This window comes from Brachypodium distachyon, chromosome 2 (genome assembly GCF_000005505.3).
Source record: "Brachypodium distachyon strain Bd21 chromosome 2, Brachypodium_distachyon_v3.0, whole genome shotgun sequence".
Classification (NCBI taxonomy): Eukaryota; Viridiplantae; Streptophyta; class Magnoliopsida; order Poales; family Poaceae; genus Brachypodium; species Brachypodium distachyon.
In genome coordinates this window covers 45,289,513-45,308,473 of record NC_016132.3, presented here as the reverse complement: position 1 = coordinate 45,308,473, position 18,961 = coordinate 45,289,513, and the positions used below count along the sequence as shown (strand labels likewise).

General features: G+C 46.2%; 1 protein-coding gene and 1 long non-coding RNA gene across 3 annotated transcripts; one reads left to right on the top strand and one right to left on the bottom strand.

Annotated features, from left to right (window-relative positions):
* Positions 1 to 2,593: 2,593 nt before the first annotated feature.
* On the bottom strand, positions 2,594 to 6,410 carry LOC100838892 (4-coumarate--CoA ligase-like 7). 2 transcript variants are annotated; one of them, XR_001405733.2, is made up of 7 exons: positions 5,324 to 6,409; positions 4,992 to 5,181; positions 3,587 to 3,732; positions 3,443 to 3,510; positions 3,261 to 3,363; positions 2,981 to 3,169; positions 2,594 to 2,902 (listed from the first exon to the last, which is right to left on the bottom strand). XR_001405733.2 is itself a non-coding variant. In XM_014897997.2 (6 exons), exons 1-6 carry the CDS (start codon positions 6,317 to 6,319, stop codon positions 3,044 to 3,046), a joined length of 1,629 nt encoding a protein of 542 aa, XP_014753483.1. In that variant the 5' UTR covers positions 6,320 to 6,410; the 3' UTR covers positions 2,980 to 3,043. The 2 variants fall into 2 exon arrangements, 1 of the variants encoding a protein (XP_014753483.1); XM_014897997.2 differs by lacking the exon at positions 2,594 to 2,902 and having other exon boundaries at positions 2,980 to 3,169; positions 5,324 to 6,410.
* Positions 6,411 to 15,655: 9,245 nt separating this feature from the next.
* On the top strand, positions 15,656 to 16,778 carry LOC104582828. Its single transcript, XR_730856.3, has 2 exons — positions 15,656 to 16,290; positions 16,395 to 16,778. It is a non-coding gene; the product is annotated as an uncharacterized LOC104582828 (long non-coding RNA).
* Positions 16,779 to 18,961: the final 2,183 nt, after the last annotated feature.

Genomic DNA, 18,961 nt, shown 5'->3' with positions numbered 1-18,961 from the left:
TATCGTCGTTTTTTCTTTTTCTTTTCTAGAATATGCTTTCTATCGACATTGATAGATCAACAAATCATCTTTTATGCCTTTTTAACCTCTGCCCTTTTCTGCGCTCAATGAAACAAAAGAACTGCTACGGCAGGCTGTGCACATATTCACGTCCTAACATTTAAACCTGACTGAGATAAAAATAACAATTTAAGCCGGCTGCTAATTTGATCATTTGGCAGGCGCAGCCAAAATGACACTATTTTTGCGGCAGCAACCAGGAAGATGGATACCAGTAGCACCGTCCGTTTTTAATAGTATCAAAATAGAGGATCAACCACTTCTTTTGAAACGTTAGATAATCAGCGAAGCCCCATAACACGCAAAACCCGGGCGTTTCTGCTATGTAGTACTGGTATCTTGGATCCACTCTTGGCACATAGTAGTTGCATACGAACAAAACAGATGGAGCCGTAGGAATCTTCTCCGCTCGGGTGCAACAACTCATTGCCAATGATGGAAGTAAAAGGAGAATATGAATCCAGGAAAAAATTAAAGTTTCCAACAACCTATGCATATTCTGATATCTTCTTGTCCGTGAAAGAGAGCGACCACGAGTGTTTCGGTAAGTTTGTCCGGCAAGAGCTGCGCATTCTTGTCTTGATAATTCGAGCAGGCAGAGGCATCACTCATCACGGCTGGGGCCCTATTGCCTGCTCAGAATTTCCAGGCAGCAGCCCGACGCTGAGCAGGAACAGGTTGAGCATTTAGTTTGTTTGCTCCCTCAAGTTTTCGAAATTTGCACGGTTTTTGTTTCGTCGAATTTTGCACGGTTTGCAGAATGAGTTCGATTTCTGTATGAATGGATGAAAGGGGCAGACCAAAAAAAAAATTGGTCAATCGTATTGGCCTTCGAGAGTAGCGAGTAGCGAATATCGTTGGGCCAAGCCCAGCACAACGGAGAAAATACATATTATTCCTCATGGGCCACTGACCCACACGAAAACGTGTCTATCACGCACTCTGCGTCTACTACCTGCGAGACCAGCCTGAGGATTTCAACGTTCAGCATCGTCATCACGTGTTCTTTTCACGATTCACATCACGAACTGCTAGACCATTTTTTTTTTCGGCAGTGGCCCCCCGCTCAGACTTTTGTCAAAAATGACCTCCTTAAAAACTTATAGCCCGGCGAAAAATACACAAAGCGACACGTGGCCTTTCCGCCAATCGTATTGGCACTATAGCACGTACTATAGCAGTGTTTTGTGTATTTGACTTTGTGTGCTGGGAAGCGCTTCTGCCCCCCTTCCGTCGATCCCAAAGACGAAAAGACCTTTCTGCCAATATCATTGGAGAAAAAGCCACGTGTCGCTTTATGTGTTTTCCGCCAAACTATTTTTGCCATGTCTGTCAAAAATGTCCGCTAGGGGGCCGATTGAGAAAAAAATTCCTGCTAGACTGCGAGGCAACAAGGCACGCATTGAGCCATAGGTCCTACCAGTGAGGCGCAGCAGCTGCAGCAACGACGCCGTTCTTGACCCAGCCCGTGAGCCACAACAGCCGTTTCTTCCCTCCAGACAATCAATCCTGTCCAGAGCCTCCTGCACGATGTGCTCTGATCACTCGTCCAGGTGCAGCAGCTTGGGGTCCTTCAGGCCCCCAAGCATGGCATGCATGATGAGAGTTGAGACTTTCTGAATCTTGTTTCCATTTCAGAGTTTAGAGTACCATCGGACACAAAAGGAGTAGTACTGTACAATCCAGTCAAGTTTCAGCTATAGTCACTGGTTTTAACTTAATGTTCTGTTTAACTACTCTGTTAATTCAAAAGGCGTGCCACCTTTTTCAGGTTCCATGAGGAATGATATCTATGCTTACATTAGCTAATTCTGTTCTAACAAGATTCCCTCAGTTCAAGTTATTTTTGTCTTGTCTATGTCCTGTAGCAGAACAATTCAACATCAGTATGATACAGGCTTAATTAAGATGGAACTGAACTTAAGAGGGAAGGATTGCTCGTAATTACCATGGGCAAATGAAAAAAACACATGTAGCGAGTTGCACTTGGAACACATCAATAACAATTGAAGCACCTACTACACTATATCAGCATACTCAACATTTTCCGAGGATGTGCAAAACATGTTGGCGGTCAAGTTTTTTCTCTTTTCTTTTGGCTGCTTCTCCATGAAAATTCAAATGCTAGAAATATCTGCAGATGCTTCCAACGACGGCACTGCTCGTACTGGAAGAGAAGGTGCTGACCGCTGAAGAGGTCAATATTGGGACAGCAGCAACACTTGATGTACTGAGTGCAATTTAGTCGTTGAAAGCTACTCTCCCTCCGTTTCATAATTCTTATCAAAATATTACATGTATCTGGACACTTTTTAGGAATAGATACATCCATTTTTAGGCAAATTTGAGACAAGAGTTATGAAACAGAGAGAGTAGCATGTTATGACTTCGATCAGTCCACCATGATTATTGCAAGATATGTTCCCCCACCCGCACACACAAACATAAAGAGAAAGATAGTGAACAAGACTGCACTTTTTTTTAAAAAGAGGTTGAAAGCTCCGGCCTCTGCATGGAAAAGAGTGAACCAGGCTGCACTAAATAGTACTCCTTCGTTTCCGTTTTATAAGATGTCGTAACAGTTCATACGGAACCGAGGGAGTTTTTTTTTTGCAATGACCAATCAGGGATAAGAAAACTACACATGTTAACAGAGGAAAACACAGCCTGATCTCATACTGCGTTTGCGGACTTGCTAAACAGTTGCTATATTTTTACAAATAAAATAAAAGTAAGGCTAGAAAAGATCAACGACCCTCTAGCCTATTACAGGTGCGTCACACAAAACGGTTGAAGAATTCGCGTGCTCGGTTGCACCCAAGTTCTATAAATTCATTGTCTCCTGTCCAAAACAGTAGGGATAAATTACGGAGAGTCGGAGACAGTACGCAGGCCAAAAAACATCATGTACTCTACTTACTCTTTGGTACGTAGGGAGATAATCCTCAAGCAGGAATGGCTTAATGATACGGACAGACACATTTTACAGCTTGGAGCTAATTGGATGCAACATCGACTTTACCAAGTCCTTCCGCAGGATCTTTCCTGCAGCATTTCTGGGTATGGAATCCACAAAGAAAACATGGTGTATCCGCTTATAGTGCACAACCTGTGATGATACATGACAGCCATTAGCCTGGGCCGCCATCACACAGCCTGCATTGACGGTAAACCACAGACTCAAAAGCACACAATTTTACCTGTTCAGCTACGAAGGCTTTGATCTGTGCCTCGCTTAAATCACTGCCAAAGCGCCTTAAGACGAATGCCACTGGTAGCTCACCGGCCTGATCATCACTGTATCTGTATGACGAATAGTTCGAGCTGTTCATGAAGAGAAGATGAGCAGCAGATTTCTTACATTGTTCTGGTCTACACTTACCCGACAACTGCAGCCTCATCAATATCACTGTGTGCTTGAAGCAGGCCCTCTAGTTCTGCGGGAGCAACCTGCATTGAACAAAGGCCATGATCGAAGATATTGAAGGGGCTTATTAGCAATATTTTAACAGTAGTTAGTGGGTACCTGGTAGCCCTTGCACTTGATTAACTCTTTCAGCCGATCAACGACAAAGAGGAAACCATCTCTGTCAATCCTACAAACATCTCCGGTTTTCAACCATCCTTCAGAATCCAAAATCGCAGAGGTGGCTTCCTTATCACCATGGTAACCTGTGCTAATTTTTTAAATAGTATGGTAGAATATGCACAAAAAGCTGATAGCAACGAAATAGCTAAGATGACATGTAGTATAGGGAACAGGGCAAACAGATCATTGCCAAAAAAAGTGGCAAAAGAAGATGGCAACACCCATCAAGACTACTCAATTAGCATGGCATTATCATGTAAAAAGTTATTGCACGCTGCCTTCTGCTTATCCATCTTTTTTCCTGTAATTAAACAGAAAGCTTGGACAGCAACTTTATGTAGCTCAAACGACAGTCATGAAGACAGTGTTCAAGGCCAAGTCTAATCGGGCATGTCATGTTTTCATCAAAAGGAAGAAATAGAAATTCCATTTTTTTACCCCCTACTTTGACATTTGTGACAACAATTACCGCATTTAACATAAATTTCTTCCGCTTACCCCATTTTGTGAAACTTATGCCGGACTTTACCCCGTTTAATGAAACTTGTGCCAGATTTTGACCAACTTAGTAAAACTCCCGCACTGAGAAAATCGATGTGGCTCGTGATGAGCTGCAGGATTGCCAGCACAGGCATGGCACCGGTCAGCTACTAAGCGAGCGCCGATTTCTCAGGTCCATGTGCTCCTCATCTCCTGGCCAAGGCGGCTATGGGCGTGCTGCTGCCACATGCTTCATGGTCATTGCGTCCGTCAAGCCAAGGTGCTCGGACGATCGGAGTGTTAGTGGCAACTGGCAACCCTTCGAACGACACTGTCATATTGCTCGCCAAGCAGATGGTCAGCGCCGCAGGGCCGTGTTGGCCACCTCGGAACTCGTTGCGAGCCTTGCCGATTTTCTCAGTGCGAGTTTTGACTAAATGGGGTAAAATCTGTCACAACTTTCACTAAATGGGGTAAATGGAAGGAATTTCTGTTAAATGGGGTAATTGTTGTCATAAACGGCAAAGTAGAGGGTAAAAAATGGGATTCACTCAAGCAATAACTACGCTAGCTGAATTCCATGCACACATACATATCAGAGTACACAATGAATTCTTTTGAACAACAGTTACCAAAACAAAGTTGCAGCAAAGTACTCCCTCCGTTCCATAATTCTTGTCTCAAATTTGCCCAAAAATGGATGTATCTATTTCTAAAAAGTGTCTAGATACATGTAAGATTTCGACAAGAATTATGGAAGAGAGGGAGTAGTTGACTGCACATATGATGGAAATGGATTACTAGCAAAAACCGGATGAGTAGCAATGGGAGTCATTTGGATAAGAAATTTGTATGGCCGCACCTTTCATTACAAAATGTCCTCGGACCCAAAGCTCACCCGGCAGACCCGGAGGCAGAGCATCCCCTGTTTCCGGATCAACAATCTTGGCTTCAGTGCCCCAGTTGAGACGCCCCACTGATCCAATTCTTCGAACTTCTTCTGCCCCAATGGCACGGACAAAACCAGCAGTAGCCTCCGTCAGCCCATATCCCTGCAGTATCGCGAGTGGAAATCTAACCCATTAAGTAATCGCTACTGCAACCAAGAACACCTTGATTTTTTTTCCAAAGAATGACAGAAGCATCGATCAATTACGACAGGATTTCTAATTCTAAGATCAAGATAATTCCAACCTGTGCCACAACGGCGCGGGGGAATTTCTCCGGGAAGCGACGTATGAGCTCTGCGGGGACGGCCGCGCCGCCGCAGAGCACGGTCTGCAGCGTTGACGCGGCGGCAACCACACTCCGGTCCTCCTCAGCCGTCCTCACAACGGCCATCAGCGCCGCCGGCGCGAGGGCGAGGCGCGTGACCCGGAACCTCCCCACCGCGGCCAGCACGTCCCTGGCGTTGAACCTCCTCGCCGTGTGCAGCACGAGCGTCTGTGCCGACATCGCCGCTATGAGACAGAACACGAAGCCGTAGATGTGGAACATCGGCACGGCCAGCATCGGCACGTCGTCCGGCGGCGGCGCGGGCACGGTGCGCGCGAGCATGAGGTTGCGGTGCGTGAGCACGACCGCCTTGGCGCGCCCCGTGGTGCCGGACGAGTACAGGATCGCCGCCGGATCCGACTGGTGAATCACAGCGGTGGCGTGGGCTCCTGCAGGGCGTTGCAAGAAGGAGAGGAATCTCGGGGAGTCGAGGAGGACGGCGCTGGTGCTGAGCTCGGGCGGGAGCTTGCCGACGGTGCTCGAGACGGCGAAGGCCACGGACGGCTTGGAGAGCGCGACGAGGCCGGCGACCTCCCCCGCCGTGAGGGCCGGATTGGCGGGGGACACTACGGCGCCGACGGCCATGAGCGCGTGGCAGAGCACGGGGACGTGGACGCCGGGCGGCGCGAGGACGAAGGCCACGTCGCCGCGGGCGAGGGAGAGGGAGGCGCGGAGATGCGCGGCAAGCGCGCGGACTCGAGCGAGGAACGCGGGGAATGGGACGGCCTCGCCGGTGGCGGAGTCGATGAGGGCCGGACGGGTGGGGAGCGGCGAGGGGAGGAGGGAGAAGGCGAAGGCCGGGAAGGAGAGCGGCAGGTCCGGCGGCGGCAGCGGGACGGGCGCGCGGAGGCTGTGGAATGTCCCCGTGTCGGCGCAGTAGCCGCTGCGCGGGTCCACGGCGGCCGGAGGCGCCATGGCTACAGTGGCGGGAAGCGTTGGGGGTTCGACGAGTCAAGATGGATTCGATGGGGTTTAACTGTCAGGGCTCGTCGCTCGTCGGTAGCGATAATGGGGAAGATGCCGCGTCCCCATATGTTTCCGTTTTGGTGGTTGTTGTTGCTCCGTCACCGTCTAGGTTGCGTTTTCTTTTATCGTCTTTTCACTTTCTTTTCAAAATAAAGTGATAGCTTGATACTTCCTCCGTCCCATATTAAGTAACGCAATATTACATGAATGAATCTAGACGATTTTGTTACAGATACATCCATATTTGGAAATGCGAGTCATTTAATATGGGACGGAGGAGCATTTTAATCGGTTTTGCTACTACTCCCTCTGTTTCATAATTCTTATTTCAAATTTGCCAAAAATGAATTTATTTATTTCTAAAAGGCATCTAGATACATGTAATATTTCACAAGAATTATGAAACGGAGGGAGTACGGTTGTTTTACAAATAACAATTTCTCTCGATAAAAACAGTTGTTCCCTTGACAGCAACAAGATACTCTATCTCGCGCACGTGTCGCTCCAGGAGGGGCGGCTCGGCGAGACCTAGCGCCGCCGCCACCATACCCCTCCCTCTACCTATTGTCCCTCGCCGCTGCCGGATGAAGCCCGGCGGCTGATGGTGGCGGCGGGGTGGTTTTGTCTGTTCGGTGATCTCCAGCGCCAGGCCTGTTGCTCCCTTTCCGAGGCTCATCTTCAAAATCGGAGTTGCCTTCTCGATGCTTTGGCACAGGCCGATGCAGACTTTGTGCAGTTATTATTTTTGGAGATTAGCCGGTGGTTGTTCATGCTGGAGTCGGAGTCGTCAGTTCAGGAGGAGTGATGTGTGATGACGATAACATGTGTGGGCAACTTCGACGATGGTTTCCGTCTCAATAGAGTGTGTGTCGGTAGTCAGGTCGGCGGGTGTGTCCCCGTGATGTCATGTTCCGTTACGGCATCGTGGGCATGTTGTGACGGTATTTGACAGGTTTAATTAACTGGACACCAAATTTTCTCTCGATCATGCCAGCCATCGATGTAGACGTAAAGATTTGCGCCGCGGCGAGTGGCTGGTTGCCAGGTTGTAGCGTATCATCGACCGTGAGACGCTAGTAGTAGTGGGTCTGGCTAGGCTAGGTAAGTTTTTCTTTTTCTCGTTGTGTTTAGGTTCGCAGACCTGTATGCATGCTGTGACCCGTGGGCTAAAATGCTCATCTCTTCTGTATCTTTTTATTTTAAAATTTCAAGTTTCGGTGCCTCAAAAAGAACTTTTCAAGGCTCAGAGTGTCGTGGAAAGTTTATTTGTTTTTTTACACGTGGTACTATGTTTTTATATCCGTGTATTCTTTATTCCCGTTTAATATCCTAATTTTACCTTCTCTTGTTAAGACACTTACATATTCACACTAAGAAAATTTCAGGACTCATTGACTGATTTGATATTTTTGACATTTTTCAGAAAATAAATAAATATGATTGACATAATGTGATCCATTGTTTGCGATTTTTCTTTTCAGAATAATACATGACATGTATGTTATCACTTAGTGTGGCGGCCTCTTATGTACCATTTTGTAACGTTCTTTTTGGAGCATGTGTCTTCGAGTGAAGAAAGAAACACATCTAGGGTTGTGTGGGCTTATTTTTATATATATTAGTTTGTTTATTTGGTGGATCGGCTCGCATACTACATGTACTAACAGGTGTGCCCGCGCGTTGCTACGGGTCAACAAAATCACAAACTATTTATTTTCATTTTCCGTGTAGGCAACTCATGACGCCGTTGAGGTCAGCATGCGGGTGTGGTGGCGTCGGTTGTACGACGGAATAGGAGAAATCGTGAAAAAAACTGGAGGAAAAGAAAATAACGGACAGTGGCATATTGGTTGTAATTTTAACGAAAAAAACTGGAGGAAAAGAAAATAACGAGCAGTGGCATATTGGTTGTAATTTTAACGAAGTTAACCTACGGTGACGGCGACCGTACCATCACCACCAACTCCAATTTAATAGATAGTAATAGACTAGATGATGCCCCGCACGTTGTTGCGGAAATTTTTAGTTAACATACGTGAGCCCATGTTGTTGAGAACATACATGAGTGAAAAGTAGCAACAAAAGAGTATCCAGTAAAAATGTATAATGAAATTGCATGATAGATTATAGATTCTTCACTTGGTGAAAAAAGCTTGATAAAAAGTAGCATTCATACATGTGAAAAAATTATGAGTTTTCCACTAAATAGGTGTGAACAAATTAATGGTTGATGATGTGGCATGATTGCATGTTGAAAGAAATCAAGTACTCCCTCTGTCCACCAAAGGATGTCTCAACTTTGACTAAATTTAAATGCATCTATACACTAAATCATGTCTAGATACATCCAAATTTTGACAAATTTGAGACATCCTTTGTTGGACGGAGAGAGTAGTGGGTTTTTCCTACTTAGATATAGAAGATAAGGATCTAATACCACTAAGCTCAATACTTTCTTATGACTTAGTAGTGAGCACCCTTTGTCATAAAACAACTGTGAGTAACTGCTATGTCCTATCTAACACCCTAAAGTCGGATAGTCGAATAGATTTTACCTCTGCAGAGGGGTATGAATTTACCCTCTCTAAATGTCACCACAAATCCAAAATTCCCTCCTCCTAGCCCCTTTCTCCTCTTCTGTTTCTATCTCACACAAAGCCTTTATGGATTGTTTTGCAACTCCTCTGCAGGAGGCTTGCTGGGGTATGCTTTGTAGCAAATTTTAGCTTTGATGGAGCAGCTGTGGTGGCTAGAGACGGCAATAGGTACCCGAGACCCGCAAACCCGACGGATTTTGACCCAATTAAGGTATGGGTTTGGTAGGAAAAAATATATCCCTGCCCTTCTTTTATTGGTATATTTTCATACCCGTCGGGTCTAATAGGCATGGCACCGCGTGGCGGATCGGTCGCATACGTCACCAACAGGAGTGGGGTTTGCACACGACCCGTATCGGAGGCAGGTTTGGTAAAATTTTCGCGGTAGCGGGCCGGGTGGCTGGGTATAGGTATGGTATGGCCAAACCTGGAAGGAACCCAGGTGCCACATCCATAGTGGCCGCGTGAATGTAGCATTACTGAAGCATCCCATTGTCTGAGTTAAGTTGTGGGCATTAAGGCCTCTGCTTTTAGGAGCAAGTTTGTGTTGGCTTGGGGTTAGTTTGGGACAACTATGAGGCCAAAATTTGTATGAATACATTTTCAAGGATTTTGTACCTTACTGGATGCTTGTTGGGAGGGTTAGTTTATGTTCGATGTAGTGGTGGTGTTGCAGTTAAAGAGATTATAAGATACTTGTAGATTAGACCGACCAAGTCAATTTTTTCTAATTCATTTTTGTATTATGGTAGACACTGATATCTTGTATTTATGTCGCTGAAGTATTTTCTCATTGTGGTTGCATAATTGATGATGGCATAACTTTTGTTATGTTTCAACTTTTTATTTTTTATGAGAAATATAAGTTCAACTTTTTTACCGCGAAATATAATTTCACTTTGTGCTTGTTAGTCCCAATTCTGACTTTATTCATGCATGCCCCATTCACTTTAGAATAGAATAGAGAAATCGTGTTGTGTATCTCGTTATAATTCCCCTTGCTTGTAATTTTAATTGAAACCAAACTTGTTTACCAAATATTCAATTGAATTGCAGACCTACCCAAATAGAGGTATTTTGGACCCAAAAAGACTATTGACCTTTTTGGAAGATTTTAAAGGAACATATCGATGTGCACGTGCATATATGTAAGACCATAACACCGGTCCACTTTTATCATAAATGTAACATCCCAAGTATCGACCATACCCAAAATATTACTACTCTAAACCCAGCAACACTAAATCCTATGAAAAATTAGAAATTTCGGCAAAGTCCCCTTTGTTTATAAGGACATCCACGACATGCATTTTAATATCTCTCTCAATTATAATCAATAAGACAAGATACGACATGCACGCACTTCATAAACTCACTAACACACTCCAAGATAGAAATGAAATATTCTCTAAGCGTCCAACAAGACTCAAACTAAACAGGTCTGGTGTGATATATTTCCCTATGGATTATGACTTTTAACTATACCTGTGCATGGGTGGCCTGGCCTGGCCGGCCCGAAGCCCGACATCCCGGGCCGGGGCCGGGCTTCACTTTCCAGTCCCAAGCCCGGCCCGAAAGCCCGAAAAAAGTCCGAAATGACTCAAAAACGGGTTTTTTTAAGGGAAAATAGGTATAAAAATTATTTATTTATTCTGAAAACAATTATTTTAATGTTAAAATGGTCATTTTTTTTCAGACTTCGGACCGGGCTTGAGGTTTTCCCGTCGGGCTTTATGAAGCCCGATCCAAAACCCAGCCCGGGGTTTGCCCAGGTCTAGTTTTAACTAATCAATGTGGCAGAACGATAAGTGAGGTTCAGGTGATATGATGCTACTCCTTCCCATGGATGCTACTGTTCTGTGTACCGGAAAACCAATAAAATTCAACCAGAAGAAACAAGTATGAGTAAAATACTCAGCCCAGTACATGGTGGAAACAGAACATCAAAAATTTGCTTAAGTTGAATTCTGACAGAAAACTGAAATAACACACTTGCATAGCTGAACATACTGCTTTCCGGATTAGACACATGATGTGTCCTTTCCTCACGGGACTAGACATATTTGACATTTATCACCTGCCCTTGCCGGCCGATTAGTCAATCTATGCCTTATGCATATATTCTGAGATGGACAACAAAACACAAGAAAAAAATAAGCATGGAACAAGAGCAGTCAACCACAAAGCCAAAGTAAAACTCCATATGCACATGCCTTAAAACCCAAAATAGGCTGAAGTCAAACTAAAGATTTATGCCCAACGCCTAGAGCTCCCGAACCTGTGGGTAAGACGAAGTCTTAGGGGCTGTTTAGTTTGAACCCATACTCTTCTTGCTAAAAAATTGGTTGCCAAAAAATTGGTTGAGATTTTCCTTCCTCATGAGTTGGCTAATTTTGACCAAAATAATGAACTAGAATTGGTAGTGAAGTTTTGACTTGCCAAATAGTTGGTTCTTATTCAAACAAAAGCCAAATCTTGATCAATGACCAAAAATTTGGTAGCGTAACATTTGATCACTATCCGAACAGCCCCTTGGAAACCTATCTCAAATCCAAAAAGTACAGCTTAAAGGGCAAGTACTTGATCTTTCTTTTAATCCCTTTGCGAAGACTAGCTAAACTAAATTTTATTTCTTGTCTCCTTATCCACAGAATAAAATTATCTTGTGATGTTGTGGTAAAACCAATCGGTCAGTGCTCATTCTTGTATCCGTCTGCACCCAACTAATCAATCTTCAAGAAAACACAGCCCCTGCTACTGCCGTTCAGCACCTAATCAATCACCTGAAAGCCAATTCCAATCAGCCCCTGCTACTGCCGTTCCTCTCCAGCGGCGAGCGGAGCCGGGCTTGGTGCGAGCCAGGGTGTGGCGGCACGAGTGGAGGCCGCCGGGGTTCGGTTGCGGGTGCGGCGGAGGCGACCCGGGCGCGGAGGCGCGCATGGAGGCCGCCGGGGCGTCGTGGCTCCGGGTTGGCGGCGCCAGATCCGTGGCTCGTGTGGCCGATCCGGGGATGGAGGTGTCGGATCCGAGGAGTTGGCGCTTGGCAGCGTCCTCGGTGTTGCGGGCCTATTCTGGGCCTGGCGGGCCACGGCCATGCCGGCTCTTGGGGTTGGCGTGGTCAGATCCGGTGCGTGGGGCGGTTGCGGCACCCTGGCCGGTGCCCGTGGTGGTTTTGGTGCATGGCATTCGGCGAGCTTCGCCGGCGCTCGCAATGGTACGGTGGCCCCTGGTTAGGACCTCTGTCCGCTCCTGTCCGCGGTGGGTGTGGCGGCTGCGGGTGAAAACTCTATATCGGCGTTGTCGGTGCCGGCGACGACGGCGTACATGGACGTCGTTTTCCTTCTTGAAGGCGTTGTTGTGCAGCTCCGCCACATACCATCCTTTGCAAGCGAGGTGCCTCCGAGCGAAAGCTCTGACTCGGTGCCCAGGTCGGATAACGGCGACGTCCTAGGATGCCGTATCCTCCTCGGAGGCGTTGCCTTTGGAGCACTCGTTTGGCGGCGGAGTTTGCTCGCTGCGGTGGGCTTGGTTTGAGTCCTGGCCAAGGAGGGCGACTTCGTGCTACACGGGCTTGCCGATGCGCGAGCCGCTCCGCAAGGAGCCGTTCCCTGTTCGGCGTCGTTGGAGCGGACAAGGTCTTCGTCTTTGCGGTAGCAGCTTGTTTATTCGGTTCCTGTGTATGCACTTTGTCACTGTTTTTCGTACGACTTTCCTTGAATAAGCTGTGCATTTGTATCGGTTTTTGGGCCCGGTTTTCCTCATAAATAAGACCAATTCTATTCTTCCAATCGAATCACGGGAATCAACCGTTGCGTCCTCGGAAAATCAGCCGACTAGCACAACACTGGCAGATTCAACGATGCAGTTTCTTTCCTTCCTCTGAACGCTAACAAACAGAAGCAACAAAAGGAGCGAACTACTCAACCAAACAGTGGGGACTTGATCGATCGACCACGTACCTACAGCAACACCGAGAGACAGCGGAAAACAAGCGTGAGTCGCGGCGGAGCCCAAGCGGCGGCGGCGGCTGGAACCCTAGCGATGGCTGGCAGAGGAGTTGGGGAAAACAAAAGGGAGGGCCAAAGGGAACTTTTATTTCAATTCCTCTAGGGGATTTCCTTCATCCGGTCTTATTCGGAGATCGGGATCTTTTTCTATATACTCCCTCCGTCCAACAAAAATATCTTAACTTTGACTAAATTTGAATGCATCTATACACTAAGTCATGTCTAGATACATTCAAATTTTGACAAATTTGAGACATCTTTTGTTTGACGGAGGAAGTATTATTATTCTTTAATCCGAAATTCTCTCAAGGGCTCAAAGCAAAAGAGCACAAAAAAAATCATATTATTCTGAACTCCCAATTTTGACAAGCGTATAGTCGTTTTCGTTTGTCTCGACGAGACAAATCCAATCATCGTATCAAATTTTCTGCATGGTTTACGGTTTGAATAGTCAAATTTTGGTCAACACTTTTGGCTCATGACAGAACTAACCTTTATAAGTTTTGGGGTATTACAGTAAAAATATCGAGGATGGATGGGCTGGTGCCCATGCAAAAGCACATCTTGTTTTTGCTAAGAAAAATCGTAATTAAATGCAGGTCATATTTCCTATTCTACCTGATGTGTTGAATCCAAATCAAATCTGGACATACTTGCATGATGGTGCTGAAGGTGGTTTGCACAAATACTGGGAAGGTGACGCATAGCATATACTCCAGCTATTAGCTTCAGCAATCAGCATGTGAAGTATTTTTCCACCGAGTAAATATATGTGAAGGTAACAAAAAATAACTCACTTTTTGGCAACAAAAAAAATTACTCATCATACGTGGTAGAGTACGTGGCTGTTGAATTCCTGAATCAGCCCACCGTGATTCTTGTTGCGATCAACATTCAGAAATTTAGGGCTCTATCGAATATTCAAGGGGGCGGAGTGTCGTATTAGCAGGCTGGGTTGGAATTGGAAAAGAGGCAGAGTCCTAAGGAGGTCGTGGAGGGGACATTAAGGGTTACATCTGGATACGCCGTGCTTTCTAGTGCTCGAACCAACAATGGCCACGATGGCTGAAAACAAAGGGGAGGCAGCATCGGAGACGGCAGGCCGGACCACAGGACTCACTGGATGGACATGCACTCTGGAGATTGCGGACGTCGTCCATGTTATGGAAGTTTCGGCCCTTGTACTCACGAAGACGGGAGAGATAGAAAAGCAAGAATCTTCACGGGATAGATAGCAAAGGAAAATATAAAAGGTACCGTATCCTATGAATCCACTCCTTTCGTGTATCCCTGCATCCGACATCCTTTAGCCACCCAATTCACATTTGACGTCTTGGATTTGGAGCGTGGTAAATTCGCGGTGAGACGCCCGCATCATGTTCAAGTTAGGCCTGCTAATTTGCCAGCAACCCCTTAGCTAAACGTACCTCTCCATGTCCCATCTACCCAAGAGTCGCTTGATTCCCGGATCGTCTTAGAAAAAGAAAAAAACTACGGCCGTGTGACGATCCCCGAGACGGCAGCAGCCAAAGTGCCAAACCCCGGCCATGGTGGACCACATCCCGGGCTCCCGGCGACGAGAGCTTCGATGGGGACCTGCGGCCCTGCGCTGGTGGTGACCAAATTTTGGAGGCAGAGGCCTGTGCCGACCTTCTGGTGACATGGAGACCAACACAGGTGTGTCCGCATCCTAGATGCGGAGGCATGTGAGTCCAGCGGCCTCCCTGACCGTGCTAGCGACGGCGACCACGTCCATAATCTGATTTTTGTTGTTCTTGCTTGAACCTGGCTGCGAGTATCTTCTGGTGACATGACGTCCATGATTTGGCCTGCGACGACCTTCTCGTGACATGGTGACATTGCGACCACGTCCATGATCTGATTTTTGTTGTTCTAGTTCGATCTATCGATTTAGCTTTTGGTGAATCAAATTGGAAGTTTATCACCTAATCATGCTGCTGCCGCCATCGCAAAGAATTGATCCAACAAGGCTGAACAAGCCCACCGCTAACAATTTCTTAACACGTAGATTTCTGCAAGGTGCTATCGGGAGATCCCTGATGCAGAAACTGGTTGGGGCCATGACCTTGGTCTCCGGTTCCCTGGCTCCTGGACATCGTCGGAGGAAGAAAAAAGCAGCACGATTGTTGCTCGCGGCCCGCCGCCCCCGCATGGCTGCACAAATCCTAGAATCATCGCCGAGGCCGTATTACGATTCGCAGGAGGTTATTGGGGTTGCTGGCCACCAGCGGATTTACGGCAACATGATTTAATTGTAAAACGTGCAGCCTAGACGATTAAGTTTTAGGCAGCAAGCGGGCGTTATTTTGTAAATTAACCATTTCTCGATTTGTGACGTTGGATATGAATCGCAAGGCTAAAACGTTCGAGATGCACGGATACACAAATGGGACGGATTCATAGGATATGATGCCAAATATAAAATAGGAATGTTACCGGACAAAGAAAATAACTTGTTGTGTCAGGTACGTGTCAGATTTAATGTTGCACTTACCGTACAGGTCCACCTGAGGCTGTTACGAAGATTGAACCGCCGTGATATATTGATTAAACGGAGAATCTAACGAGCACACGTTCCCACGGTTGTGTTACCGTACGGCGCGATTCCACGTCCGTCTGATCTCTCTCTCACGTTTTCATCCGTCCAAAGGCCAGCTCTCTCTCGATACCACCTTATCCACTACTGTCTCTTCTTCGTTCCCCACCCCAGTTCATCTCTGTGGCCGACGCTGCTTCTCGCCCGCCGTGTCCTTCTCCCTCTCTCCCGCTAGCGCCGCCGCTGCCAGCGACCGCCGGACGACGACATTCATTTTTCCCGCCATGTCCCTCTCCCCTTCTCTGCTAGTGCTGCTGCCGCCAGCAACCGCCGCTGGCCGCGGCCATCTCTGATCTCTCCCGGCATGTCCTCCCTTCAGCGTGTGGGACGCCAGCATGTAGAGGAGAAGGTGAAGGCGGCGTATGCGAATGCCGTCGAGGTCTCGGAGTCTCCCTTGATCCCCTCGTGCCCGATCCCCTCTCCCCGTTCCCCTGACCTGGCGACCTGGGCGCGAGCAACTGCCTGCGTGGGGGGCGCATACGGAACTCCGGTGACAGGCCCTGGGATCCCCCGTCGTCTCCTCTCTCCCTCGACCTGGCTACCTTCGACCCGACGGCCGGAGACCAATAGCACAGCAGCGGTCAACAGCACACGGATGGCAACCAGCAACACTGCAACAACGACCCGACGACGACTCGGCAAGAACCGGTCGAACCATCCCCAAGAACTACTGACTGCTGTCTTCCTCTGTGAATCTTAGTAAGGGGTATCTAGTTTGGATTTTCCTGTACAATCACGTGAGCTCATTCTCCTCACTCAATCCAAATTCTTAATTGGGTTTTTCCTTGTTGTTTGAACCGTAGATTTGTCCAAATAGTAGTTGATTTAACTGGGGGATAAGAGAGATCAGTGGTGCTAAAACTTGGGATTGGGCTGAAAATGGGTAAAAGGGGCAACGCTGATTTGTACTCCGTACTTCAGAAGACAAAGAACAGAGGCTGATACAGGAAGACAAAAAAACAAGGCTGATACAGGAAGACAGCACTAGTATTTTTGGAGACTGTATGATCAAGTGGAGTAGTATATTTTGGTATAGTACAATAGTTAGTTATGTCATGAAGTAGTTCGATATATATGGATCTCATCATACATGTATTTTGAAACCAATATGGCCAATCTCAAATATTCTCTAATTCTTGCTCATGTCGACTGGGATAAACATAGATGAAAAAAGATTAGTGAGTTCAGACTTGATTCGTTGACCTACAACTTGGTAATCATGAGATTTATACTTTTGGTAGGTCTTAAGCGCATAACTAGATAAGTACGAACAAATAATTTGATAAATAGACACAAATAACCTGGTAATCATGAGATTTGGACTTTTATATGTCTTAGGCGGATAATATGGTAAGTACAAACAAATAATTTGGTAAATAGACACAGATAACCTAATAATCATGAGACTTGTACTTTTTATATGTCTTAGGCGGATAATCCGGTAAACTTGAACATATAATCTGGTAAATAGACACAAATAATCTAATAATCATGAGACTTGTACTTTTTTGAGGTCTTAGGCGGATAATCCAGTAAACGTGGACAGATAATCTGGTAAATAGACACAAATAACCTGGTAACCATGATACTTGTATTATTATTTTTAGGTCTAAGGCGGGTAACCTGGTAAGCACGAACAAATAATCTGGTAAATAGACACAAATAACCTGATAACCATTAGACTTGTACTTTTTATAAGTCTTTGACGGATAACCTGGTAAGCACGAATAAATAATCTGGTAAGCAGACACAAATAACCTGGTAATCATGAAACTTGTACTTTTATAGGTCCTAATAAGTATACATTGATAATAACCTGGTAACTGTGAACAAATAATCTGATTAATAGACACACATAACCTAGTAACATGAGAGTTGTACTTAACATGAGACTTGTGTTTTTTATAAGTCTTAGGAAATATACGCCAAATAACCTGATAAGTTCGAAGTAGTCTGAAATAGTTAGACACAAAGAACCTGATAAACATGAGACTTGTATTAGGACTGATAACCATGATCATGTGTAGTTTATTTTCTCGCATGTGTACGGGAAATGATGTTCTGCCTCTAATGTTAACGGCATGAAAGTATTGCTACTATATCACCTGATCCAATTATGCACAAATAACTGTGTGTTTTTTAAAAAGTCATTGTTTAGTTATGTCCAACACCGTAGAAAATCACAAGTAGGCACAAATAACCGGTCTAATGAAAAATCGTTGTGTAATTATGTCCAACATTACGGCAAATCACCACAGTATGTCGTTGAATCGTTGTTGAAATACTTGTGCATTTTTGTTTGTTGACTTCCCGTTAAAAAACTGGCTGCGTGATAGAAAATGCGTCTGGTTTTTCACAAAGCTGGGCCACGTGAGCTGGTGGGGACGGACCACCGTGGGCTGAAACGGGACAACAAGGCTACTTGGACAACGCTGTCAAAAAAAAAAGGCTACTTGGACAACAGGAGTGGAGCATGACCACCGCGGGAACAGGGCAGGCAGCCCAGCTAGGCTGCACGCGCGAGCTAATCGTTAGGAAGGAACCAGGCGCCGCACGGTCGCTGCATAGTCAGCTAAACAGGGCCAGCAAACTAACGGTAAGATGTTTTGCTTTTTCTTTTAAGGATTTTTTAGAGAACTATCTTTTTTTCTGATTGTTCCGTCATGTAATTTTAATATAGAATAGATTATATCTACAAAAATAACTCAAATGATGGAATGGAGTACAACTGAAGTATTCCAATCCGAGCAAATAAAGAAAAATTGGGCAACTTTTTCACGTGCCTGTGTCAAAGGGTGCAAAAGAAACAGTGTTTGATAGAAGCATATCTCCAAATCAGAGACCCTAACCCTGCATATATACGTGCGGCATACTCCGTGCTACATTAATTGGGTAGCCACGGATCAAACATGATCTATATAATCGTCTTAGTTTATACTACACCACTCGTGCGGCGAACTGGCGATTGCGCGGCCGAGATTAACATGGCTGGAAGCAGACGCAGGAGGCGACAGAATATATATCCGCACCGAATTGCCATAAAGCGCTAAATATCGCCCGCGAGATGCCCTTCCATAAAGACTCGCTGCACTACTGAGTATACTGACTAGTACTCCACAGCCAGCAGAGTCCAGATCTGCGTCGACGGAGCCCTTTTTCCTCCGCTCGCTCTGGCTGCCGGTGGCACCCATACCATTCTCTCGAATCCAGCCTCCACGTCCCATGGTCCAGGGCACCCGGTGAAGCTGCCACGGCAGCCACTGGCATGTAGCCCGCGCGGGGTCCCGGCGCTCACTTGTCAGCGGCATGGGTGCCGGTGAGCCAAGGCCCGGCAGCTGACTAGACCGCCTCGAGCTCGTGCCGCCCGGAG